At 40.7% G+C, this 27,590-nt stretch overlaps 1 protein-coding gene across 8 annotated transcripts; it reads left to right on the plus strand.

Moving 5' to 3' along the window:
• Positions 1 to 12,922: 12,922 nt before the first annotated feature.
• On the plus strand, positions 12,923 to 27,217 carry LOC143165881 (F-box/LRR-repeat protein 21-like). 8 transcript variants are annotated; one of them, XM_076349700.1, is made up of 8 exons: positions 12,923 to 13,011; positions 16,674 to 16,769; positions 18,198 to 18,338; positions 18,744 to 18,865; positions 20,744 to 21,195; positions 22,468 to 22,590; positions 23,296 to 23,467; positions 24,852 to 27,217. In XM_076349700.1, the coding sequence occupies exons 5-8, from the start codon at positions 20,824 to 20,826 to the stop codon at positions 25,493 to 25,495; spliced, it is 1,311 nt and encodes a 436-aa protein (XP_076205815.1). In that variant the 5' UTR covers positions 12,923 to 13,011; positions 16,674 to 16,769; positions 18,198 to 18,338; positions 18,744 to 18,865; positions 20,744 to 20,823; the 3' UTR covers positions 25,496 to 27,217. The 8 variants fall into 8 exon arrangements, with proteins under 8 accessions (XP_076205815.1, XP_076205817.1, XP_076205822.1 ...); XM_076349707.1 differs by lacking the exon at positions 12,923 to 13,011 and adding an exon at positions 13,157 to 13,175; XM_076349701.1 differs by lacking the exon at positions 12,923 to 13,011 and adding an exon at positions 13,202 to 13,298.
• The last annotated feature ends 373 nt before the right edge of the window (positions 27,218 to 27,590 follow it).

Consider the following 27,590-nt stretch of genomic DNA (forward strand, 5'->3'; position numbering starts at 1 on the left):
CAGCTCTCTAGCAGGACGTGTCATACTATGCTCTCTGATGGAGAGGATGTGGCATAGGGCAGGAGGGACAGAGGAGGTGAAAAAGGTCAGACATTTGGTATACAAGATGACTTGTCTGCACAAGTAGATTATATTGTGGAATAGATTTACAATGGAGAATTGATAATCAACCGTGATTTTAGGAAAGAGCCCTTCTTCCAACCATTCAAACCTGTCCAGATGCCCATGGCAAGGTGCGTGGTTGTTTTCAAATATGTACAGTTCCACACTCACCTTGCTTCTATGACCCACATCAAGAAAAGGAGGCTCTGAACACTATTTACTTTATGATTTCTGAGACAGAAACCCTCGATGTCTGAGGATGCAGGGTAGGAGTGGTTACTTTCTGCAAACTGGAAAGAAACACCATTATCTCTGTACATAGCACCTCTTTCTTCAGGAATGTCTGTCTCACTAGAGTGAAGTGTTGGGAACGTACAGACCAATTCCATACCACGTATCACCACAACGATACAATTTTTTTCCCCATTAGCATGAAGTAATGCTAAACTGGATCTTATGAATGACCCAAAGACACCTGAGAAGCTACTTTACTCTTCAGCAAGGAAGAATTCTCCCAATCCTGCTACACCAGCCAGCACACAACCCTTTCTTTGAAAGGTATTTGCTGACAGCACTCAGCCAGAAACCCATTCACAAGATCCGCAGTTCCACAGTAGTATTTTTTTAGGGCATCCACTCAGTAGCATGGCTATTACAAAACTTCTAGTGTCGTCTTCAGAAACCTGACTAGGACAGCTTTATATGCTTGAGTCTCTGCTATGATACTTACCAAGGCAGAAGTACAGCAGCAGAGCCAAAGCCCTTGTGCTCCAGTCTGCTATCCCTGATTTTACATAACTCCATGACCTGCTGCAGGACAAGCCCAAGCCCTAAGCAGTGTCAAAGATCTAATAAGAAGCTGTCTCCAATGATAGATAGGCAAACACTGGTTTAGAAGATATTTTTGGAGGGACCAAAACTGCCCCAGTGCATCTTTTATGTTCTTGTTTTTTTCTGAGTCTCTTGCACCCCTGTAAGAACAAGTCTGGTATATGCCATGCTATGGGAAGGAGAGGCACTGGGCTGCCATTCAAATGCTTCCCAGTCATAAATCACACTCGGTATTTAAAAGCAGTTTTACATATTTGTATAAGAAAGCTGATCTTATCTGGCTAATCTTCACAACACCCTCCTGAGGCATGTGGACAAGCCTCACTCTTCTAGTTTTACAGAAAAGTAAGGAAATGAGTTTGGTGAGACCGAGAACTCATTTCTCCCCAGCATTCTGCATTTTACGATTGTCTGAAGACTGATAGCGATTGCTTGCAGAGCTCAACACACACCAGGGTTTAATATCACCAAGACACAAATGACAGCACACATAACATCAGGTGGTGCTACTGGGAAGACTAAAGCCAAAGTAACTACCATTTCCAGTCTGTTTCCCCCCAGATAAGCCTATACCTGCCCACAGCTGGTTGTAACTCCCTTCCCATCTACTCTATTGTTCTCCCACTTTTGATACAATCAACTAAAAAATCTCCAAAAGTTAGAACTAAAAATTCCCGGGACTTTTACGTGCATCTCTCATGGAAGTAACCATGGTGATCTATAAATTACAGCATCTTCATGGACACACACTCTGTAGTGTAAGTTGCACACCAAGCACCAGTTCAAACAGCAATCTTTTGTCATCTTATATGAACTGTAAATAATCCTGAATGTTCACGCTACTGTTACGAGATACAAGATAAATGTTGTCTTCTTCCTGTCGAGACACAGAATGCATTATAGCTCAGCAGCAGCATGGCTCAGGCAAACCAAAGGAGTGAAAGGGCTGGAAAGAGAAGGCAAAACGCTTCACCAACACAACACCTAGATTGCCATAATGGCCTTTTTCCTGATTCACATAAGGGCTTTAAAAATCCAAGACGCTTACAAATGAGCAATGTGTCTGAATTGTTTCTGCTATCTTAAGTCTAGTAGTGTATTAATACATGAAACAATCCTAAGCTTGTATCAGGTTATAATCTAGAAAAAGTGACAGTAAGTAAGAAACTACATTAAAGATTTTTTCCATTTAAAACATCAGTGAGATTTCTTTTTACTCATGTCAGAAACAGCATCAAGAGGCTTCACACGAAAACAGATGCCCTTGATTTGCTTATTGCGTTCATATTACTAGTTTGTAATTTGATAACTTTCAGACTAAATAAATGTTTTCCAGGTGTAGTAGGTCAACAAAAAGCCCAGGAGTAAGGGGAGTTTCCCCCGACTCCCCACAAAATTGGAATTGTAAAAGAGCAAAATAAGAGGGAAATCATGACTTAAGAGATGCAGATAATGATCAGCCTACTTCTGACTTTGCAAGCAGCCTGTGGGAGAGAAGAGAGATATTCTGTCTGACACTGACTTCAGGCAGGATATAAATCACCCATTGAGATATGAATGTTCCATGGTGGCAGAAAAAGTTTCTCACTCTCATTTTGCTGTGCTCCCATACACCTGACATCATATTATGAAGTAAAATGCAGTAGAAAGGAAAGCATGAAAACTTAAAGATCCCCGTTGACCACAAGGTATTTTCAGCAACGTAGCGCAATAAGAAATAAAGGCTATGGTGTTTGCAAGGAAGGAAAAGTGCAAAAATGCATTTAATCGTTATCACCTATTTAGAGGCAAGTACCCCTAAGGACTAGTTGCTTTAGCAAATCTCACAATGATTTAAGAAAACAGGCATTTAGGACCCAGTGATCCCCTTCATTGGTGGCTGACTGAGGCAGCAGCAGTTGTGGAACAATTTTGGGGAACAGGGAAGGGAAAAGTAGGTGTTTTAAAGTATGGTCTCCCTGCTCCTTGCAGACTCTCTGATATTGGTGGGCCAAGGAGGACAAAATGGGCAGGCGAAGGATAATTTAATGCAGCTTTCACCATTCCAATAATCCTCTTACTGATCTATGTGCAATTAAGAAAAGCTATGTGTGTATAGCACATATTCTGCATATTTCAATATAATGCCCCCATTTACATGGGGCATCAAGATGAGAAAAAAAAGAGTGGCAAGAATCTAGAAGACTTCTTGGGTTAGGTGGGAGCTGCTGCTCAGCGTTGCTATTGCAGCTGTTCTTGCCGCCCTCCACCAGCTTAGCTTTGCGTCAAACCTTGGGACAGACTAGAAGATCAGAAGATCCCAATGACTGCTGAAAATTTTGTTCCCTGCTAATTGCCTCCTGGAGCGGTCCAGCAGGAAGAAAATGCTTGGGCATTGGAACAACCTGGTCATGGGGAACCAGAGTTTCCCAGGCAGTAAACTGAGAAATCCCCTTGCATGAGGGGAAACCACCAGGGAAGTGGAGCAGTGTGGGTGAAGGAGGGGCAAGAGGTACGTATTGCAGGAATGCTCTGCTGCCAGCTCCAAGACTGCAGAGAGCAAGGCAATACCAGCTACAGAAATGAACAGAGAAATTTATCTTGCTCTTACTTTATATTTATTTTATATAAGGAAGAGGAACTATGAAAAAACGAATGAGGAAAACATTTGTCAATGTATACGTGAGAGATGCATCAGGAAGTAGTTGGCAGAGGCATACGGAAGCCCAGTCTGATACTTGTTTGATACTAGAGATATTTTATCAAAATAACATGTCCTAGTAGAGGTCATTCCTTTGAATACAAGTTCCTTATGAAGACATTTTAAAGATACTGAGTCAAAATACAGACAGAATTCCTGCCATAAACAAAGTAACTGAACGTATTGGCAACTAGACTGACCATAGTATCAACAGAATGTCCAAAAATTATCTGGGGAAGTGGTGGTTAGAAGATCCTGACCAGTGCCGACAGCTTTGCCACCTGCTGTCCCCAGGAGGTGATCCAGCGACTAGAAAATGCCTGGGGCTTTGGAACAACCTGGCTGTGCTAAACAGTTTCCAACGCAGGAATCACAGGGCTGTGTGGGACGGAAAACTGTCCAACCTAAAAATAATCCTTCATTTTCCATCCGACTCTTCACACAGCTGGGAGAGGGCGAAGAAGAACAGGACTGTACCTGCACTGGGTGCCCTCAGTTAAGTTTAGGCACATCATGAAATTGTCCTTGGACAAGTTGTCGGTTTTTCTGTTCAAAAAAGCCAATTCTAAGCGCATTCATTAAAGGTATCTTTTCAGTCGACACCCAGGTAAGTACTTGTGGCAACATGCTTCATCCTCTTCAGATTTATCAATAATGAAAGGAAACCTGGCATAACTATGACTCCTTACAAATCTTGTCTGACCTATAATGAATTCTTACAAGATCTAGCCGAAACTTTTTCATACTAAATGTATGATCTAAATGGCTGTGTCCTCAAAATAGAAATATCTTCAAGCAGTATCTATCCATTCATATTCCCACTGGAAAATTTAGGGAAATTTTTTTCATTTTCAGCAACTGAAAACTAAGGAAAACCTCCTATTTTTGAATGAGGTGTTCTAAGAAAATCTTAGGAGAATTAATAACGAAGACTAAATGGTTTTTGTTCCCATTCAATTTTTCCTCAAAGTTTCTTGGCAACAACCAAACACTTCCACATGGTTCTACAGTTGGCACTCTTCTGGCTCCATTATGAAGTTCAGTTATCACCATGCTTTGGTTTTACTTCACACTTTGGTAACTATATATTTGCAGTCACCGCCACCAAAATTCCTGATCAAGCTGGAAGACCAGTTATTTCAGGTTAATCCACAAGGATGAGCGTGGCTGGAGCCCAGACTCACAGAGTAACAACAGTATCCTATCACATACTCTTTTCCAAGAAGGACCATCCAGTCATGTAACTTGGCTATATTTATTACAAAAAGACACATATACACTAGTAAAGGGCATCTAAAAGTATATCAAGACACAAAACAAGTCCAGATTCAGCAACAGCACACAAAAATATTACAGCAGTTAGAAGATACAGCCCTGGAAGGGTCTTCACCTGACAGTGTGTTTGTGCTTACATCCAGGTTGCAGTACCACGTGGTAAGTCCTAACAGCATGAGACATGTTCATGACTGTACACCTGGCTTGAGGTCTAACCTTACTATTTGTAATTTTCTTGGACTAATCCCAGACTTTTAAGATCTTCAAAATTAGATTGTGCAAACCTTATTCCACCAAGTTAAACAAACAGAACAATGGTATGCAGGTGTGGTGCAACTGAATTAATAATTGGATTATTTAATAAATCAGACGTGCAGATTACAGATAATGATTAGTTACGCATAACCTTCTCTTACAAGTTACAAGACCAGTAGCCCTACCATCTGATAGGGCTGATAAAACTGACAGATATCCATGTGATTTGTGGTTCAGTAAGCAAGCTCAGGTTAGGAAAGCTGCCTCTCCTATCGACAGTGCTTTTCACTGCATAAACAAGAATCAGCTTAACAGATTCCACTCTGTGCTTCTTGAAACTTGCACATCTCTCCAAACATCTACTACCAAATCCCAAACAAAATACATAACAGTTCTTCTAGGAATCAGCCCTATGGCGCAGGACACCTTCTCTTGTCTCAAGGACCCCAAATTCATTGCAACACACCACCGGTGTGTGGCCCAACATCCACTGCATCTGTAGCAGTGCCACCAGCCACGGTGGGGATGTTCTTCATGATGCTGTATTTGAAGGGCAGCAGTTTGTGCTGGTTTTGGCAGGGGTAGAGTTAATTTTCTCCATAGTAGCTAGTATGGGGCTATGTTTTGGATTCGTACTGAAAACAGTGTTGATAACACAGAGATGTTTTTGCTATTGCTGAGCAGCGCTTACATAGCGCCAAGGCGTTTTCTGCTTCTCACCCCACCCCACCAGCGAGCAGGCTGGGGGTGCACAAGGAGTTGGGAGGGGACACAGCCGGGACAGCTGACCCCAACTGACCCGAGGGATATCCCACACCATATAATGTCATTGCAACACACCACCGACGTGTGGCCCAACATCCACTGCATCTGTAGCAGTGCCACCAGCCACAGTGGGGATGTTCTTCATGATGCTGTATTTGAAGGGCAGCAGTTGTACAGAAGGAAAACTTGAAGGGAACTAAGGAACTCACAAGGTGTTGTGGTTTTTTGTCAGAGGACAAAACAAAATGTGCAAAATGGACATGATACATCTGAAAGACAAACCAACCAGGACTGCATGTTGCAACTATTATCCTATTACGTAGCTCGTGCTGGCATAGTGCAGTAGGTCTGCACTGCTTCACAGCCATGGGATAAGCTAAAGAGCCACTACAATTTGTGCTCAAGACAGCAGGGCTTAACGGATCTGTGTGAGGGACCAGACACACCCCAGGGGTGAGACAAGGTAGTTCACTTTCACACAGGAAGGTTGCTACCGATTCCTAAGAAACCAACCACCCTGAGCATCTACAACTCAAATACCAACAAATCCAGATCCAAATCCAGCTACTGAACTGTCAGGGGTTATCTTGTAAGCTGTGCAAGGGCTGTCTTCTCTAGCAGTTGGACAGAAACAGCAGCAAGGTTTCCAAGAAAAGTTTCCATACTGTGCTCAGTTTATTAGGGGCATTTATTATGTGCTTTCTTGAAGGAACTTGCAAATACATTAGCAGGATTGCTGGCCAATTGCTTGACCAGCGGGAACATCAGTGTAGGAAGATGTGTGACACCAAGTTCTGAGGACAACATTAATTCTCAGGTTAGAAAGCTCTGGATTTATAGGTTTGTTTATTTTAGAAAAATGAGCGTTGAGCAGATTGGATACAATCCATGCTGCTGCCACTGGCATCTAGCAGAAATTGAAAATTAATTAGTATTTGAGTTTGCTCCTTTAATGAACACAGTTAACAATCAAACAATATGCATGCACGTTCAGTACTATGAATTCTGGGACAGAACCCAAGTACAGTCAAGTTTTGGCTGTCAAAGGACTCTCTGCAAAGGTGAAAGGCGATCCTGGGCTCAAAACAGAAAGTTAAAACTAAGGGCTGCTCAAAACTATTGGTGAGAGTAACGCCTGCTGATCAGGCTCTGCTGGGATGGGGCGCGTTCTGCTCCCTCTGTGTCCTGATACCGTAAGTTAGTATGAGTTTTGAGATTTACAGAACTGCAGTGTGAGAACAGAGACAAGCCACAACCCATGAGCATATCCCCATGAGTGTAAGATATATACCCATGAGTGTATGAAAGTTATTTCTGTGCCATTCTAAGGCTCTTTTCTGCTGTCATGCCTGCTAGGGTTATTGTTCCTTATTTCTATGAATGGTCTGCATTCTTTGGTAACTAAAAGGTGTGGGTATATAAATATATATAGATTTATATATGCACACTTACACGTCACACACATGCATATCCTAACACATTCTTTTTATTAGTCTGCAGAGACCTCAGAGTTTTAATATAAAAAATAAATCATAGAGACCGATATGTGAGTTCCCTCTTGTGACCAAGTGATGCTATAGCAACACCTGAAAGTAAACAAATATAATATGTGTTTAAAAAAACAGACCTTTAGCAAGCAAAGAAACAATTCAAATTGCAGAGAACATGCCAGTTCTGCATTTTTTGTTCACTGGCCTTTCATCTAACACTTTGAAAAAATATTTACATCTGTGCATAGTATAGAAAAAGAATTAATAGAAATGTGTCTCTGGAAAAGATTGTCGCAAATATGAATCAAAAAGTAAGATAAGGTTGCTAAAGCTAAAAGATTATTTTATCTATGCATGAGCCCTAGGTCCCACAGACAAAATCCAAAGAGGGTGGAGGAAACTGGTCAAAACCCCTTTTATAACCTTTATCGTTGTTACAGTTTTCCTCCCTGGCAGAGGAAGTGCAACAAACCCACCTCCTCCTCCTGCCAACTTGGTGAACAGTTTTTCTCAAATCTGTGAAAAAAATGGGCATTTGCCAGTAGCATAAAAAGGAGATATGGACGTAAAGAGAGCATGAATGATCGAAACATGGGATTGAAGGGGAACTTAAGAGGTCACTGAATCCCTTCCTCTGCTCTGAAGTGGAGTTTTATGTATCTAGACCATCCTCGACCAAAATTTTGCTTGCCTGTTCTGAAATCTTCCAAAGAGGATTCTGCAGCCTCTGTGGGTAGCCTGTCTGAGCATTTACTAGCTACAAAAATTCAACCTTTTTCTTAGTATTAAAACTGAAAATGTTTGCTGCTACTTCAGCTGCTAACTTATGATCAGTTATTTCTATTATCAGCTGATCAAATTAAATCTTCAGCTCCTACTTTGGACAGCCTTAGTTCTCTAAGGTTGGTCTTTTCTTTAGTCTGGAGGGCATCTATTTATTGAAGCGGCTAATCAGAACCACAGTTATTACAGCCGACATCTTAAAGACAATGTCTTGTGTGCTCAACTCAAAGACATTTATCAGAATGCAAGTGAATACAGCCATTTCTGAGGATTTCATTACTCAACTCAGCCACACTGTGGTATTTACCAAATAGCTAATGACATAAAAAATCTGAATCAGAGAATCTCTTTTTTTTTTTTTTTCTTTTCCCAAAAATGACAATCTAGATATCAACACCAGTAAACAGAAGTTGAATTAGCTGGCAATTTACTCTTAACACTGCTCAGATAATATTCAATCAGAGGATCAAATAACCTGTGTTTTATCGATTAGTGGGCAGAGTTACCTATCAAAAGTGTCAGGGCCCCAACACATTAATACCCTAATCGGTATTAATGGCCCTGAGCAGCCTCACCTGGGGCCTCACCCACACCCGTGTCCCAGGGCCCCAGGTGCCGATTTAAGCTCAGCCCTGGCCCTTCAATCCCTCCCTGAGCAATGCTGGAGGAGCGTTGGGTCTGCAGCCGCTGCCACCCCTGCGCCCGGCCAAGGACCCTGACGTGGCTTGACCTTGGACCTGTCTCATCGCCAGGGACTCTTGGTTGAACCTGGCTGCCATCTCCGGACCTGCCTTGCTGAGCTGCCTGGGGAGGCCCCTGCCCAGCTGGCTGCGGTACCGCCCTAGCTCCCAGCCAGCCCTCGTGATGCCCTGGCTGAAAGCTTATTCAAAAAGTTAATGGTGGAAAAACTGGTCTCTGCCAGTTAGAGATTACACAATTTTTTTTTTTTTAGTTTAGAGATTAAAACACACTGGTCTAATGGGATTTTAATAACACGCCTATAGTATACCAAAGGAATAGAGCGTCTCTGCTCTACATAATTTATTTTCAGACAAGTTAAAAAACTATTAATGTGCCTTTGTGGTGGCTCTTTCTACAGAAAGTACAAACAGCACCTGTATCAATAATTTTCTTATTCTTGTTTTGCAGTTTAATGGGCACTGTTAACTGTACCTATTATCAATTTTGTCTGAAAGACATATGTCTAGTATATATATAAAACAATTGTAATATACCATCTTATATTCACACCATCAGACAAAAGGATAGGATTACAACATACTTGGAGTTACTCCCTTTAGTGATTCATCCTTATTTCTGGAGAGATACTATTAGACTGTTATTGCGTTTCTAAAAGCTTAATATCATCTCATGAAGATTTGTCCATGTAAACCCATGTTTTAACTCTTTCTTATAAAGGAAGGCATCGGTAAGCAGGCATGTAAATAAGCTATTATTTTCACTAATTTTATTTCAGATTCAGTGTGGATTATAGAAACTTTTACAAAAGAACTTGGGTGATTTCTATTCCTAAGACAGGTCGTTTCTTGTTGCCTGCCTGTACAGCAGCTGGTGTCTAGCAGAGAGCTCACAAGCCTCCAGCAAACATGGCATGCAATGTTTGATCACAAAGTTTGAGTATTTGGGTTTTAAATTAAGAGTAACAGTATGTCATTGTGTTTTCAATACTCTTGGTGAAATACATGGTTCTTTCTAAAATTAAGCTTTTAAAAGCAGGAGCTGCAACATGGTACTTATTTGGCTTAGCACACCGATACAACTGCAACTGCTTTCAGAGAAAAGCTAGACTGACTCTGAGTTATCATTCAGCATGGCAGCGATGGTGCCTGCGCGAAACTTTGGCCAAAGCCCTGCACCACGCTATCTTCCAAGAGTTCAAGATAGCAAGCGCGCAACCGTGAGTATCTTTTGGTTATGTGGATTTGTCAGAATCATGGTAATGATGAAAACGAAGCAGGGCTTGCATTAAAATGTAGAAGTCCTGCTGTGAAATTCAGTTATGCTGAAGCTAGCATATCAAAAAAGCTGGTAGTGATTTCTTTTTCTGAGAACTATTTGTATGAACTATTGTTGTACAGCACAATATACTGCATGGTTTCCTACTTGATCTGACAATAAACATCCTTGACTCTTTTTTCTTCTTTTTTTTTTCCCCAACTCTCTCCTCTCCTGGAGTCCTTCTGTTAAAAACTAGTTAAGAAATGGCCAATAATCTCAAGAGACTTGTCTTTAACTTTCCACACAGCTCTTGTAAATCTTTCAAGTGCATGGCGTACTGATTCTGAATTGACACGTGTTCATTCTTCAGTCTCAGGAAACTTTTGATTTCCTGAAAGCTTTCTTATACTAATTAACTCATGAGTTTACTCAAATTGTTTTTCTTGATTACTACTTCAAAGCCCAATGATAAAACACGTGAATATCACTGTTGATCAAAGTACAGAAAGGGAATATTATGAAACCTGTGTGAAATACTATGCCAAATATTCCTGTAACTATCATAAACAGGAGATGTGAGTAGAATATCTCTTTCTGTAAATGTCTCCAGGAGAGACAACCACAGGAGGAAGGCTAAGCTTGTCTTCGAGTGGCTGGATGATATGGGCAGCCCATAGTAGTGGGTTAGATAAGGAAGGCATATATCCAGCGGTGCAGCTTGCCTTCAGCTCTTTGCATCTTGTGTATGAGATGAAGGATCTGGAGACACAAGCAGCAGCTCTGTGCCAGGCACCTATTTAATACCTGGAAGATGAGTAGAAGATAGAAGCTCCTGGTGTGTGCCCATGTTTGTGCTTGTTTTCTTCCAGTACTGACAAATCCATAGTTCGGGGTTTTTTTTTTTGTTCGTATATGCCTGCAAGCATTTTAAAACAATAATGAGTATAGCTATAAAATGCATAGAATTCTTCTATACTATTCTATAGTTCTCCATTTTAAATTAGGTATATAATATGCCTCTGCTAGACTAGATCAAAAGAAGAAACTCTTCTATATAGAAAGTCTCAGAGATTATTCCATATGAATCTTTCTAAAGTACATTTGAACCTGTTCCTGTACAGCAGCCCAAAGGCTATTGGCAATGCACCAAAGAAACCCCTGACCGCTGGATTTAGATACTAGCTGCAAACGTCCATTCATCTCTGTTTACAGTCTATCCTCTGTTACTGTCTACAGATAGTAACTCCTAAGTTAAAGGTGCTTTTTGTAGCAGTATTTACTGAAAAATCAGTTTAAAAACATATACTAGGAACAAAAGACTTGGAAAAAATTACCTGGAACTTAATCTCCTACTTCCTTTCAGGTCTGAATAAAACAGTCGAGAAGCATATAGGTAAGAGTGGTTTTGGTAAGATTTTTCTAAACTAAATTGATTTTTAAATGTGCAGTGTGTTTTGTCATTCCGCTTGAAGAAATTGCGCACTTTGAAGAAGTCACAGTCACTGTATGATAAATATTCCTTTCAGTTTGTTTCATTAGCCCTTTGGCATGCTCATTTTCTAGTTTTTCAGATCTGCTTGAAGAAACTGTATTTTGATGTCACACAAACACCCAGTTGCATTTTGCCCGCTTTGCTTTTATATGGGGCAGATATAATCTACCACTGAAATGCTTCATATGTTTAGTATTATCTCTTCATAAAAAGATGTTATAAAGGCTTGTTATTGGTTCATTATTGCTATATGCCAGAGCCAGGAAATCTGTGGTTGTGAGCGTTTTGTAGCAGTTGGTAATAAAAACTGAATTGTTCAGATATAACTACAATCATAAAGAAACACTGACTAGTGATGAGCTGTTATGCAGTATGTCTGCAGAGATAAAATCTGCATTTTTAAAAATTATTCTTTAGTAAATCAGAGGTGTACTTTTGCCCTCTGGTTTAGACGCAGGACCCAGCGATCAGCCCTCTGTCCCTGGCAGGGTGATGCGAAGAGGCAGGCAGCGAGGATACGCAGAGCAAGCGGGGAAAGCCTTGCTGTTCACAATGAGGCCCTTTTTGGCCAACAGGTAGCTAAAAACGAGTAAAAGCTGCTTGTACTCCCATCTTCTTTTGAAGTCTAAGCATTCACCTGGGGACTGACCGGCCTAGGCTGGCTGAGGCTTCCCTTGAGGGGGGCAGAAATGCAAGGCTGCAGAGAGGGTGTCGCTCCTGCATCTGTTCTCAGCCTCCAGGCTGGAAGGACAGAGCTCCTTTGCTGCAGCGCCACAAAGCTGCTTCCCGGAGGCCTAACTGCCGACGGGAGGCACACGGGAAAGCCGTGCCTGGAGGAAGCAGCCTCCTGGAGAGGCTCCTGAGGCAGTTTCCAAAGCCCAGGACTGCCCCAGCTGAAGGAAGATACGGGGTTACACGTACTTTATGTCAGGAAATGATGCAAAATACGCGGGGCAGAAGATGAGTGGGAGAGAGCCCGCAGCAGGGGCCTCAGAGGAGCAACCGCCCCCGCTGCTTTGGGAGGAGCCCTCCCTGCCTGGCAGGGGAGCACGGCCGCCTCCGCAGCGGCAAGGCGTCACCCCCCCACCCCCACCCATTTTAGCCGCGGGGCGACGCTCGCCTGGGCGCGAAATGGCGCCCGCCGTCACGTGCCGCCACCGCCTCTCCCGGGGCGCGGGGACGGGGCCTCGCGCGGTGCCTGCGCGCTGGGACGGCGGGGCCGCGGCCGGCTCCTCCCCTCCGCGGGCGGTGGCGTGGGCAGGGCGTTCGGCGGGCCGTTCGGCGGGTCGGGAGGCTTCGGGGCTCTTCGCGGCTCCTCCCCGCTGCTCTCCGGCTGGCCTCGGCCCTGCCACTGAGGAGGGAGCCGCGCGGAGGCGGCGGTGAGCGGCGGGGCGGCGCGGGGGGAACCAGCCCTTGAGCGGCGGCCGGGCGGGGAGAGGCCGCGGGGTCCCCGGGAGGGGCCGGGCGGGCAGACGCACGTCGCGCCTGGAGACCTTAATTCTCCCTGAGCCGTGCGGAGGCCTGACGTCAGCAGGGCTCCCGCGTACGTGTGGCGTTCGTAAACCCTCGCCCTCGGCCTGAGGGGAGGTCACTGCCCCGGGCTGCGGTCAGGGATCCGGCCGCGCTCCCCCCCCAAGGGGAGCTGCGGAGGGCATCTCCGGGAAAGGTAACGCCCTGCCCCGGGCTGCGTTCGCTCAGAGCCGCCTTGTGCTGAGGGTTCAGGTGAAAGAAACCGCAAACCTCTCGGTGCAGGAGGGGCTTGATGTGCTTGATAGTCGGCTCGTACCCTCTCGTACGTCGCCTGGCCGTCTCCACGCAGGCAGAATAACTCGAGAGGGACCTGGCGGGTGGGCGTCCGGCCGAGCGCGTCGGGAGCGGGGCGCTGAAGATGCCCGGGAGCCGTCGGTTGGAAGAGAAGGGTTTTTTTCCGATGTAAAGAGCTTAAATGGCTTGTTAAAGTCGGGTCGAAACATTTCTGGAAAACCTATGGAAAGAACGTGCGGGTTTTTTCTGCCGCGTAATGTTTGGGTGAGCCCTCAAGAGAACGCTTAAAGAGCTGTGGAGCTTCAGGTGTGTCAGTAAAACGAGGGAAGTCTTGTGGTGTTCGTGGTCTAAAAGCTATTCAAGTGGGGGTGGCTTTCTTCTCAAATAGTGCATCAGCAGAACCCGAATAGCTAAATTTTGTCACCTAAATAACACTAAAAGTGGCAATGCATTTCTGTTTCTTCAGTTAAAACTAATGCAAGCTTTAAGATGTTCAGCTGAATGCTGTTATTTTTAGGTCTCTGAGGTTTTGTGATAAACATATTAAAAATGTGATAAATCCCTTGAGAGAGGCTCAGAGGCTCAGTTTTGAGAAAAATGAGGATTGGTATAAAAAAAATAATAAAATAATCCTGTTCAGAAGCAAAAATGCCACCCGTTGAAAGATAGCTGTGTCCTAACAGAAGCAGCAGCTTAATCTTGGACCTCATCACACTGGAGGACTAGATCTTCTGAGACATAAGCTTAAAATGCTTTTTTGATCTATGTTTTGAAACATGCTCAGCAATTGAATTTGAGGCTGCATCAGCAGTTGCAACAGCTTTCCTGTGCTGCCTTTCTTGTGTACAGTATCTGCTGCTCTCGCTCCCCAGAGGGACTCTGAATTCCTTAACGTTGTGAGTGGGTGACCTTGATACTATCACTGAACTGTGATTTCTTAAAGACGCTATGATTAATGTGACAAGTATTTCAGCTGTTAAAGGCAGATCCATAAACATTCATTTTCAAGTGTTAGAAAGTTAAAGCTTAATTACCACGATGCCTGCTTTATCCCAGTGGGTTTCCAAGCTTAGTTATTTGAAAGGTTTTTTTATTTCTCAGGAACTTAGTTTCTGCTGGATTTGTTTTGGTTTGGGGTTTTTTTTTTTTACTGTCTCTATTAGAAACCTGATTTTATGGTGTTTTATTTTATTAATTCCTGCTGAGTCCTGGTGTTGAGAACTGAAAGGGGAATCTACAAATCGGAGGAAGCAGTTATTTCTTTGTGACTTGAATCTGTAATATGTTGGGTTATAGTAATAAAACCTCTTTTTTGCAACTGACATTGTAGCGTGGGAAGTAGTGAGCAGCTGCTAGCATAACTGAGCTGCTGCTGACCGCTTCTCAGAATGCCCCACCGAGACCCCATGTCATGGGAGAGATTTTAACATCTTAATTTTAGCAGAAATTTACAGTTCTGTTACCAGGATAAGCTGCAGAAATTTAACTTGAATTTTTCTGGATCCCTGTTGATTTTTGTGGGTTTCAGTTTGTTTGAGTAGGATAACATGCAGCTGTGCAAAATAGTTGATCACAGGACACTGAGGTCAAAGAGTTTCCAGAGGGAAACAGCTGTATAGGGTGGTGCACCAACATTTGATACTTTGCTCTACATGAATGAGGATATGGATAGATTTGATAAAAAGTTATTAAGGGGTTTCATTTCAACGACTGTGGTGCTGCTGTTTATTTTTGATAATAATTTGGGTAACTCTGCCTTACAGTAACAACTCACTGTTATTTACGTAACAAGCTTCTATTTGATTGCACCTCTGATAACTAGTTATTTTTTATTATAAACATTTTTGCTTAGATGAGCTGACATAGTTTAAGCTGCTTTGGATGGTTCTTGTGGCCTTGGACACTTAAAGGAAGCATCATTAGACTGTACACCTGATTAATTTTTTTGTTGTTAACAAGAACTTTCAGTAACTTTTTTATTTCTTTTTAAATGTAGTATCTAAAATTTTGCCACTTTTATCTGCAATGTAAAAGTATAAACTTCCTTCTGCACTGAGGGATTCTAGGACAGGTCTGTGAAAGAGAAGCTCGTTTCATCGAGAGGTAGTCTGTGGTTAGGAGGAAGTGTTCAGCTGTTACAGGTAACCAGTTCAAATATTTGTGAAAGTCAGAAGCCTGCTGACTGTTGTAACTAGTCTTTATTGACTACATTAATAGAAATATATTTGACGCATTTCTTACTATAAAAGGGTATTAGTATCCTTTTCTTAATTTTCAGATGTTATTTTACTATTAACAATTGCTTTGCTTGCAGCCCCACTGGGAAGCGTTGGGAAGAATACTGAAATCCTGAGTTTAGGACAGATGGAAGGGTAGACCTTCCTTCCGCCCCCTTCCCCCCCCCAATAAGGATATAAAGTTTATCGTGAGGAAGATTTCAGTTATTTGGTGTGTTTTTATAAAAGCAAACTTAGTGATATTCTTGGGGGTAAAGCTTTGAATGAGTATTTATGATGGAAGACACTGAAACACAAACTTGCCTGTAATGTAGTATTAAAAGAAAATAGCGTGGAGGCAGGTAGGGGACTTTTAATCTAAGCCCCCTTGATGTGGTAGTTTGTGATGCACCCGCCAGGCTGTACAGACTGCCACCTGCTTTCTGGGAGCTCATAAACAGGGAGGAGGCTGCAGGCTGGGTGGTTTGTTGTTGATGGACTGCAGCTCCCGTCTTGTTCCTTGCCATGTGACTGTACCCAGGGCTGTACCAGGCTGGTGACTTAAGGCTGTTGCACATTTGGTGGTAGGAAGCTGTGCCACGTCTGTGTTTTGATCATCTGTCACATAGTTCCCTAGGCCAATAGACAGCCTTGCCAATGAAGGGGAAAAGGCAGGAAAAAAACATTTTGTTTTTTTTCTGTTTTCCATGACACTCACATTACATTAGTAGTTATAGACAATGTTGTTTACCAAACTTCACTACTAATGGTAATGGCAATGCAAATATTGAATAATTTACTGTTTACGTTGTACTGTTTACATTTGTTTCCCATCAGTTTTATGCGTAATCTGAAGTCACGTTTCTATCAATGACACAGTATTTGCAATGTGGGATAAGCTACCTTGTGTTAAGATGATGCCCTCAAGCTCCTTCACTAAAGCAAGAAAGTGCATAAATGGGTATCGATGTATTTTCCTGTAATTTTTGCATGGTATGTAATACAAGGATTTTTTTTTTTTTTAAACTAATAAAGGTTTTTGTGGCATTTTATCTGGACAGGAAGGGAAAGCAGACAGATGCTTGTGAGTGCCCCATGGCTGCAGCTGCCTCAGTTCATTCATTTATTGCCTATTGTAACTTGGAAGCATTCTTTAGGTAAGAAAGCCACTTCAAAATACATTGTGTGGTTCATAAACTTAAAGGTTCAACACAGAAGTGTATTAAATTTTGTGTTCTCAATTATAATGTTATTTATGTGTTCTGTTTACGTGTGTCATTATAAACCTATCTTCTATGTGTTAGAAACTGCCAGCACTTTTGCAAATGAATTCTACGTGCCATGCAGAGTTAGCAAAGGGACAGTCTGCTCACTTGACAGAAGAACACGTAATGCTCGTAGACTGCGTGCCATACAAGGCCACCATAAATTACAGACTTTTCAGATGCCATCTACGAACAGAGTTACTAATGTATATCAACTTTCTAATTATAGACAAGCATAACTATGCAGCTCTTAAATTTGCTGATGTGGGAGCTGAGCAGCAACATTACTTGCACAGACTTCAGTACTTGAGTTTGATTTTGCTTAGGAGATAGGGGCAGCTTCTCTTGTTGTATTCATAATTAACACGTGTACTACACTTGTATTAAACTCTACAACTATAAAGCTGATATTAACTGGGTAGTTTTTCAAAAGATGATGATATGACCTGGGAGAATCTAAAGCCTCATGTCTCCCATCTTTTAAAGAAAAATAAGAGTTCAGTGTTAGAAGGTTTCTAAAGATGTTACTACTGGTTGAACACAATACTTTGTAAACATCTTCAGATTTTAAACCTCCTTTTTCATTTCAAACCTGTCATGATCTAGTAAGATGTGTGGTGGTGTTCCTATAGCTTTCCATTAAACCATCTTCAAATAATGTAAAATGGGTAACTGAATTTGGAGGTTTTGGGTATACTTTCTTAGAGCAAACAAATATACTCTTCCATGCTAAGATACAGGGTGGTTTTCTTGTATATGAGTACCTTTGTACATCATCGGTATCTTTTTTTTCCAGATAGCGCTTAATTAGCCAAAACAGTTTGTTTACTGTAAAGATTATCGCAATGCAGTAAGCATACTTTTGGAGTAAAAGTGAGTAACGTTTAAAGCCAGAGTCCTTAAATTTTAAAATACTAGAATTCGTATCTTTAACTATTTTGATTCATGTGTTTTTGGTATACAGTAAGCTGAAAAAATTTAACGTTTCTTATCCAAGTTTTGTAATTTCTTTAAGTAATATTCGAGAATCCAGAGGTGTATCCGTGTTGCATAAGAGGTACTGATGTGACTGAAATTGTGGATAATGCAAGAACTAGATTTGTGCCAACAGTTACACCTTCCCATTAGTTAAACGATAGTTTTAGATAACGATTGGTAAAACTAATTTACTCGTCACATTCTGTTGTTCTACTTCCATGTCTGTCCTGCTGTGCGGAGTGTACTATTCATCTCAGTCTTTGTTCCAAAACTGAGTTTAGTCCCTCCAGAGGGTCTCCCAGACGTTGCAGAACAGTTTTTCTTTGGTTGGTGGCTTCACAGGTCAGTTCATCTTCTGGGACCAGTCCCTGCCTTCTGGTTAAGGAATCCATGCACACATACAGGATGACTCAACAGTGGGATGGATGTTCAGATACCAGAAGGGTGCTGGTAACTTGACAGGAACTTCCACATTCTTTGGAGGTATGCGTGCATGTAAACCTGTCATTGAATACTACCTGAATTATATCACATGGAACTATAATTTAGTTAACTTGTGTTTTAAAATACATACTCTTCGTAGTTTAGGTATTCAGAACGAAAGAAGCATTCACATTTTCACAGTAAATATTAGGGCTTCATGTCTGATAAAAACTTTGTGATATATAGCCAATGGAACCTTTTTCTGGCTTTGCATTCCACAGTGAGTAATATAATGTAATTTTGTTAGATTTAAAGTACTGCAATGTAGAATACTAAAAATAGAAATTCTAGAGTTACCGGTTTTAAAGGGATGTAGCAACAAGAACAAGTTACGGCCACGTTCCAGCGAGAGCGTAGATACTATGTACGCCATGCATACCTTGTCCCATCTCTTCATACGTCTAGACTGGATATGCTGCATCTGGTCTATAGCCTGGACTGTGGTTTAGGGGAATGGTGTCCTTTCTGGTAGTTCTCAGATGCCGAAACTTCTTTGTGGGAGCCAAAACAACACCCATGAGGCTCACGTAAGTTTCAAATAAGAAAGTGAAAATTTCCATTTTTTTCCGAAACTCACATTTTACCGAGATGTTGCGGATTTGCATGAGAATAGCAAAAGCATAGAGAAGCTTCTCAGACAACAGCATTTGTTTAATTTCATTTCTTTGTTCTGGACTTTAGTTTTAGGAAACAGCTAAATTTGTAATCCCTCCCAAGGAGGGAGGAGGGGGGAAAAAAAAAGCACAAGTGTTTGACTCAGGCTAAATTTAGCAAGGCTATGAGCAACTGGAAGAGAGAGTTATGTAGTGGTTAATTACTATATCCACACATAATGCTTTGGAATGCCCATTCATTGTGTGACTTAAAGCACTCAAAAGTCAAAACATGGTTGTGTAGATGATAATTTGATAAAATGGTCTAGCAGCAAAATGTTTATTCATGCTGAGCTTGCATCTTCGTTACATTAGTAACAGTAATGTATTGTTTAGAAATACTGCTTTGTTTTGGAGCATATTGTTCTTCATTCTCTGACTTGCTGCCTTTGGTTGGTAATGCAAGGCATGTGTCTATTCAGGGAAGAAAAACTTCTGTTATTAAATAAAATTTAAGAGTGTTACTAGCTTATCCTTCTGCATATCACCTACCACTGTCATAAATGGAACTTTAAAGAGACTAAGTGAAGATTTCTGGAAACATTCCAGGTCAGGTTGGACGGGGCTCTGAGCAACCTGATCTAGTTGAAGATGCCCCTGCCCATGGCAGGGGGGGTTGGACTAGATGACCTTTAGAGGTCCCTTCCAACCCAAACTATTCTATGATTTCTGAAGACTGCTAGAATAAATTCTTTGGTGGTTGAGATGATTTGTATGGAGAACAAACAGTAGTGAAGCTGGTCATAAAAACAGCTCTCGATTAATTGGCTAGGTTGTTCTTTCCCACTTCTCAAAGAATGCACATGCTTTCTTTCCATAAAAATGGAGTTACACTTGCGTGTCAGACACGTCATCAGCCATACACATCAGGTTATCATAGAATTGTTTAGGTTGGAAAAGACCTTTAAGATCATCAAGTCCAACCAGGCTTTATAAGGTGGGGAAAATGCCAGATAAGTTTCTGATAGGATAGTCTGTATTTTGGCAGCTGTTTCTGGATTTTGTTCTGCTTCATCATGTGAAAGCAGAGCTTTTCCTTATGCTGCTCTTTCTGACCTCTGGCTCATGTGGCAAACGTTCCTTAGTGAAGCAGATTCATGCAGTTTGCTGTATTCCAGGATCACTGTCCTTTTCTCCTGCTGAAAAATGGCATGTGAACCTCGCTTACTTTGCCCTGTTTTGATAAGTGGCCTCTGAAGTTTTTTGGTGTTAGTTATACAAACATTTTTTTTCCTCTGCCTGGCATGATGTAAAAAACAAAACAACCAACAAAGCAAAGCAGTGGGGGAGGCGGGCAAAACTTTTGAATCTGACTCTTCTGAACACATCTGTTCCAAGTTCATCAGTGTTTAAAAAGAGAGTTTATGAATTGGGTTCTGTAGTTGATAAAATTTTTCTAGAAATCGTGAGTAGATTCCGTAGTTTGCTGAGTTTAAACTTAAACGTACACAATCTGCTACTGTTAAACTAAATTGCTGTTACAAAGTGCTTTATATGCTGTGAAGTACTAACACATGAAACTACACTTGGTAAATTAACAAACCCAAGTTCTCCAGATTCAAATCAAGTTGTACGAAATAAAAGGTATCGAGAAAGAAGGTCCTTGCTAATGTCTGTGCACTGGATATTTACATATGGACATACCTTTTTTCATAGTAACATGCTAGATTTAAATTTTACTGACTTGTTCTCTCTTACTGTGTTTTCACTGCCTTCTCTCCCTTCCTCCCCTAATCTTCCGTATTTTTCTAGAGACCTACTGTACGTGAGACCTTTCAGGAAACTGTGCAGTTTGAATACATCGGATCGTTCCGGTACCTGAAACTTTCACGATGAAGAGAGCTAGGCAGAAAGTTGTGGTTGAAAATGAAGCTCCTCAAACATCACAGAAAAGCAAAAAACAGAAAACTTGTTTATATGGCTCACTGTTTGGTGAATCTGACTCGTACACCTCAATGGACTGGGGAAGCCTTCCGCACCCTGTTATTCTGCGTATTTTTCAGTTTCTACCTTTAGTAGATCGAGCCAGGGCATCTTCTGTTTGTCGAAGGTGGAATGAAATTTTTCACATCCCAGATCTCTGGAGGAGATTTGAATTTGAACTTAGCCAGCCAGCTACTTCTTACTTAAAGTCTACACATCCTGATCTCATTCAGCAGATTATCAAGAGGCATGCTGATCATCTGCAGTACGTCAGCTTCAAGGTAAGTCTTGGATGAATGGAGGCTTGTTTTGTCACATTACTGTGCATAATGTATGCAGCTTCTCTATGTCGGTTGGCTCAAGTGTTGTACCTGGGAAGTCTTACATTTAAAAACGCAACTCTTGCAGCAACTTATTTCCACACATGCACGCTGTCTCCTTCCAATTTTTACACTCTAATTTCTACAAAGTAAAGAAAGAGCTAACCTTGTGCAATACGGTGCTGAAGATTGAATGATATGTTTTCAAAATATGCAGAACACGTAGTTTCTGTGAATCAGTGTTAGTGGCAGTCTGAGTACTCAGCAGATTATTGTGCGTAACAGTAAACTTGATTTAAGTGAAGGCTCTGTTTGTGGTCTCAGGATTGCATAAATGTGGGCTTGTTTCATTTGAATACTTAATACAGTTTACTCTGTTTATCTGAGAAGATCATAGTTGGAGTTACAGGTGCTTTGTTCACTTTTGGCAGATGCTCCTCCTTAGAGGATGTCATAGTTCTAAGCTGTGAAGGAAAAGCAGAAGAAAGGATTGATATTAAAGCTAGGATGAAAATCAGAAGCTTCTTTTTTTCAGCACATTTGGAGATACCGTGATTTGCTTGCACAGCAGTTCATGGATAATCAGTTATTAAATACTTGTAACTTCTGCACTTCATATAACAGATTATCATGAATTGGCATTATAATGTCTTAAAGCAACTTTTATGCTTTTTCAGCTACTCTTTTGTCATCTCGGCTCCTACAGAGGAGGAAAGTGAGATGAAATAGTGATTTGTCCAAAGTTAGTTATCAGGCTTATAGAAGAATTGCGAATCAGTTCATTATTCAAGATGCAAAGGTGTTGTCCCTGCAGGTGAAATTGATGAGTTTGCTGGAGTATACCTAGGCTTTATCAAGTCTTTTTTCTACTCTGAGTTTAGAATTGGCATTTAAAAAAAGGTGCATACACACTACTGCCTATCTAACACGAATACTAATTACAGTTGTTTAGGAAGGCATGAGGTTATCTGAAGACAAGTCTTAGGTTTAAGTTCTTTGTTCATACTGGAAATACCCAGCGGTCATACTCAGGAAAATTTTCGAATAGTAACTTTCCTGAACTCTTTTCTTGTCTTGAAATTTCTAATTAGTGTTGCGTTTTGTCCTTGTGGTAAATCCAGTCTGGTGCAGCACAGCAAAGTGGATGTGGACCTTGCAGCCTTGGGTATCCATGATGCTGTTTTCTAAATAATGATGAAGAATGGCTTCATGATTTTTAAATTGCTTTTATAGGTTGATAGTAGCACTGAGTCAGCAGAAGCAGCCTGTGACATCCTTTCTCAGTTGGTGAACTGTTCTATCAAGACACTGGGTTTGATTTCTACAGCAAAACCAAGCTTCATGAATGTCTCTAAGGTAATGTTCTACAAACTGTAACTAGAGTGACTTAACTCTTAAACCACTTCAGCTTTCTTACTGTGTTGTTACTCAGTTGATGGTCATTTTTATGAAACAGTCTGTATTTATTGGTGTATCTTCTTTAATTTGTGGCATCCATTAGTATTAGGAAAATAGTTAAATGTTGATTCCATTCATTAAATTTAGTAGTGTTGATACTTTTTAGTGTAGAGATGGGGAATCATTTAGAAGGCTTGAGTTTCCTCATTTCTAGATTAAAAGATGCGATGATCACATGCTGCAACATATTCTTAAAATATTGGGGAGATTTTTTTCTTCGACTCTGTAGGTCACAGCAGAGTTACTTTCTGGAAAGTAAAATAAATGCCATTTCCTTTTTTCTGCATATAAATTCTAGATACTTCAGGCTCATCACTATGTCCATTTATCCCTGTTTTATTACAGTGAAAAGATAAATCGGAGTGGATGAGTTAACTACTGAGTTTAAAGTTGACTTTTGTCACATGCAGCAGCATATTTTTAAACGAAGATTTCCTATGTTCATGTTCAAATAAGCCTGTCTTTGTTACACAAGAAAGGGGATGCCTAAGAAGTGATTATTTTTGTACTTTCTGCGCATGCAAAACCCGAGATTTAGATGCTGAAGTTCTGCCTATCTTTTCATAAGACTTTTTTTTTCCCTTCTTCAATTTCTCCAAATAGGCTCATTTTGCTTCAGCACTGACAGTAGTTTTTGTAAACTCTAAGTCACTATCATCAATCAAGATAGATGACACACCACTTGATGATCCTTCCCTGAAGGTTCTTGTTGCTAACAATAGTGATACTCTAAAACTGCTAAAAATGAGCAGCTGTCCTCATGTATCACCTGCTGGTGAGTAGTGAATATATATGAAAAATGTAGTAGTAAAGTATCATAAAACAATAGTCAAGCCTTAGTTTGAAACAAGTCATCATAAACCTTCTAGTGCTCTTCTGAGTCTCTTAGCAGAGGCCTTTTATTGACCTAGTCTTGGCTTTGGACAGTTGGAAGGGGAAGAAGAATAATGTCTTTGTGTTACTGAATGAGTTGGATTAATGAAGTTGGAGGTGCTCCTCGCTTGACTGCATCTTCTCGAATCCTGGGGATTTTTTTTACATCTTCTCAGCTGCTTCAGTAGCTCGGATGATAGGCCTTGAGGAGGAAGAGCCTCCAAAATTAGTGCAAGCCTTTAACACACGTTCCAAGGACTTGATGTTCATTGCCCGTTCTGTGTAAGGGTAACCAAATGTGTCCTGCTTAATGTGTGCAACTCGGTAAACTTAACTAACTGGCATTCTGTGGGAACACACGTGCAAAATCCCCGACCCATGAATCAACTACTGGTTGGTGGGATAACGGAGATGAAAGCAGTTGTCAACAACTGTTTTGCAAGGTGCTGTGAGTTTAACTGACTGAGCAAAAGTGTTAATACTTCGAAGTTGCATTTAAAAAAAAAAAAAAAAAATGGAGTGCATACAAATTTCAAAAACTAGTAGTGTTAAGACTGAGAGCCTTTCACTTTCTGTAGTGCCCTCGTGTGTCCAGATCTGGTAGTATGAACTTGCTCATTTTAGCATTAGTTGGTGAAGGGCTCACTCCCTTCAAAATACAGGCTTGCCAGAAAGTTCAGAGGGCTTTTGGGTCCCTTCTCACTTACCTTTCTCCTGAAGCCTTGGTGCTAGAGAAGGGGAATCCTGGTCTGGTCTCTTTCCCATATTCTTATCCAGAGTCTACAAAAGGTGATTTAATCTGTGTATTTTGTATTCCAACAGATTAAGAACTTGTTTATGTCTTAATTGAGGGAAGGGTCTGTTTTAGCATAGCTCTTAAACTAGGCTGCTGGTGGTCATTTAAATAGAATGCTTAGATGAATGCTGAAGGAAGGAGTATTAGGGAAGGGAACAGTGGCAACTCCAGCTGGATCTTACCCGATTTCAGTTGCCTCTTCAAAGTTGAGGAAATTCTGCACAGGGAAGGACAAAGAGGAAGAAAGATATGCAGATCGAAGATGAATGTGACTAGTTAGACTTGCTTCTTTTATTGATAAGTGTTTATGGCCAAAACCCCATAAAAGGATGTGGATATCTAGAACTTGATCATATTTCATGGTTTTTGGATATAGGCATGAATACTCAAGCTAATAGAATTAGTACTTGCTTGAGCTTTACAGCAAGCAACTGTGCTTATATTCACTTTTCATTTTACAGAGTAATTTTTTTGGTTTTTTGTTCCTCAGGAATTCTTTGTGTTGCTGACCAGTGTCATGGACTTAAGGAGCTGGCTTTGAACTACTACATATTAAGTGATGAACTGCTGCTGGCTCTTTCAAGTGAAAAACATGTTGATCTTGAACACCTTCGCATAGACGTTGTGAGTGAAAATCCCGGACAAGTTGAATTTCACACTATTAAAAAGCAAAGCTGGGATGCTCTCGTTAAACACTCCCCCAAAGTCAACATTGTGATGTATTTCTTCTTATATGAAGAAGAATGTGATACTTTCTTCAGAGAGGAAACCCCTGTTACACACCTTTACTTTGGTCGTGCAGTAAGCAAAGCAATGTTAGGTCGTATCGGCATGAATTGCCCAAGGTTAATTGAGTTGGTTGTGTGTGCTAATGGACTTCAACCTTTGGATGACGAACTTATTCGGATCGCGGAGCGCTGTAAGAACTTAACAGCAATGGGACTTGGTGAATGTGAAGTAACTTGCAGAGGTTTTATTGAATTTGTAAAGATGTGTGGAGGCAGGCTTACCCAGCTTTCTATAATGGAGGAGGTACTGATTCCAGATAATGATTATAGCTTAGATCGACTTCATTTAGAAGTCTCCAAACACCTTGGAAGAATGTGGTTTCCTGATATGATGCCAACGTGGTAAATTCTCTACATTTGTGGATAAAATGGTAGAATCAGGGTGTTGCTTTCTATGCAAATAAAGAATTTAAAAATGAAATATGAAAACTTCATTTCCAGATTTGAGTTTTTCTACCTTGAGAACCTCTAGTATAACAGCAAAACATTCTAGAATGTTAATGGTATATTGAAATAGAAAATAGATTAAGTGTACTTAACACTTCTGAAAGTATGTCTGTGGTTTACAGGTGCTTCAAACTTCAGTGAACTTGGGCTTCTCTGAGCTTCAGTTTAAATGTTCCATTCACATTAAAGATTCTTTTTTTCATGTCTGTGTTTACTCTTTTCAATGTAGTGAGAAGAGGACTAGAGAACCTCTTTTCCTTTAGCAAATCTAACTTTATAGGAAGCTGGATACAACTTGGAGTTCCGGAAAACCGTATTCTTTGTCGTGATGTTTTATGCAGCTATTTTTCAAAATATTAATGTTATAAATATAAAAGCTAGTACATTAATATACTTACACTAGCCCAGGTTACTGAAATATAATCTAGCTTAAACTCATGCCACTATATGAAAGTGTTCTGGTAAGTAAGCTTATGCTTACAAAAAACCATTGCAGTTTTAAATTGCACTTTCAATAGTTTTGTCAGATTAGCTAAACTGTATAGACTGCATTGTACAGTATGTTGTTTTTCTGTCTTACGCTTTAAATGGATGGGGAAAAGACCTTGTTAAAATTAATGAGTTTGGAAGTTTGGTTCTAGATTGATTGCTTGGGTGAATGACAAAGCACTTTGGAAACTGCCAAAGTATAAGGAATAGCTTCTGGGTTTGAGAGAGTTAAAGTCTTTGATTACAGAGATTTGATGTCTGAATACTGTTCCATGCTTTCATTATTAAGAGGTAAGAAGGATCTCATAAACGTGGCTAGTGAGAAGGGAGGATCAAATGGAATACAGTTGTCTTCGATCACTTTCTGTCTGGAATCAAGGGTTTAGAGCACTTTAAAAAAAAAATAATAAAAGATTATTTGCTAGTTAGAGGCCAAAATGGCCTGTAGTAATCTTGCCTGTATCTCGCAGAGCTGTGCTGTAAGCTCCAATTTCTAGAGTAAGGATTTCTGGAGGTGATGCTGAAATTTTTAATTCAGGACTGTTTAATACTTGTTGCTATTAATTGGCTTTTGAGGAAGAAAGTTTCATTTTATTTCTTTGTTTTCTTTAAAGGGGAAAGGAATGGTGAGTTGATGTGAATTAGAATATGTATTTTTGTGTTGACATTTTGGAGACTGTAAACTGAAATGCATTGTATACAAATTTTACTGTAATTATTTTCACGCTGTAGTTGTTGTCTTCCTATTTATAATGAGAAGTCTACATTTGATTTGCCACATCAGATAAAATGTCAGTTTCTTCCACACTTACACTTCTTTACTGCAAAAATAACAGCTAAAGGCTTAAACCACCATTGTCTTGGACAGACTTGTTTCCAGTTGCAAGCTAAAGGATTTAAGATAACATATAATGCCTCTCTGAATCAGTAATGCATTATTGCCTCTTGAACAGTTAAGAAGCATCTGACTGGTTGCTAGCACCTGTTACCCAAGCACTTGCTTCCATAATTGAGGGGATTATAATTGTCTTTTAAACAAAAGACTGAAATATTTCTAAACAGTATTTGGTTTAAGATGTGTGGTTTGCTTTAAATGTAAGTGTAATAAAGTGATCTAATATGTGCACTGCTATTAGACTCTTATCTATCTGTTGCACTGCATCCTCCTGTTAGGCAGGGTTCTGTCCTGTTAGAAACTATATACTTGACAAACCTGGGGAGAGGCTGTAGAAGCGTTTAACTCTTGGATTATAGCGAATTAGTCCTTGTCATCTCATGTTTGTGCCTCAAACTTGAGGATTTTTGACATGCTGAAACTGTAAAATGGATTGTGGACAAATCTTGTAGATGGTTGGTAGAGTTCTAAAGTCCTTCATGTCTCTGTAGCCAACATAACGGCATTAATGAAGTATCAAACACTAGTGGCTATATACAGAACTATAGTTCAGGAGGAAACTGTTAAAAGGCTTCTTTGAGTATTGTCCCTTTTTCTGTCCCTCTTACTA

Source organism: Aptenodytes patagonicus, chromosome 12 (assembly GCF_965638725.1).
Source record: "Aptenodytes patagonicus chromosome 12, bAptPat1.pri.cur, whole genome shotgun sequence".
Lineage (NCBI taxonomy): Eukaryota > Metazoa > Chordata > Aves > Sphenisciformes > Spheniscidae > Aptenodytes > Aptenodytes patagonicus.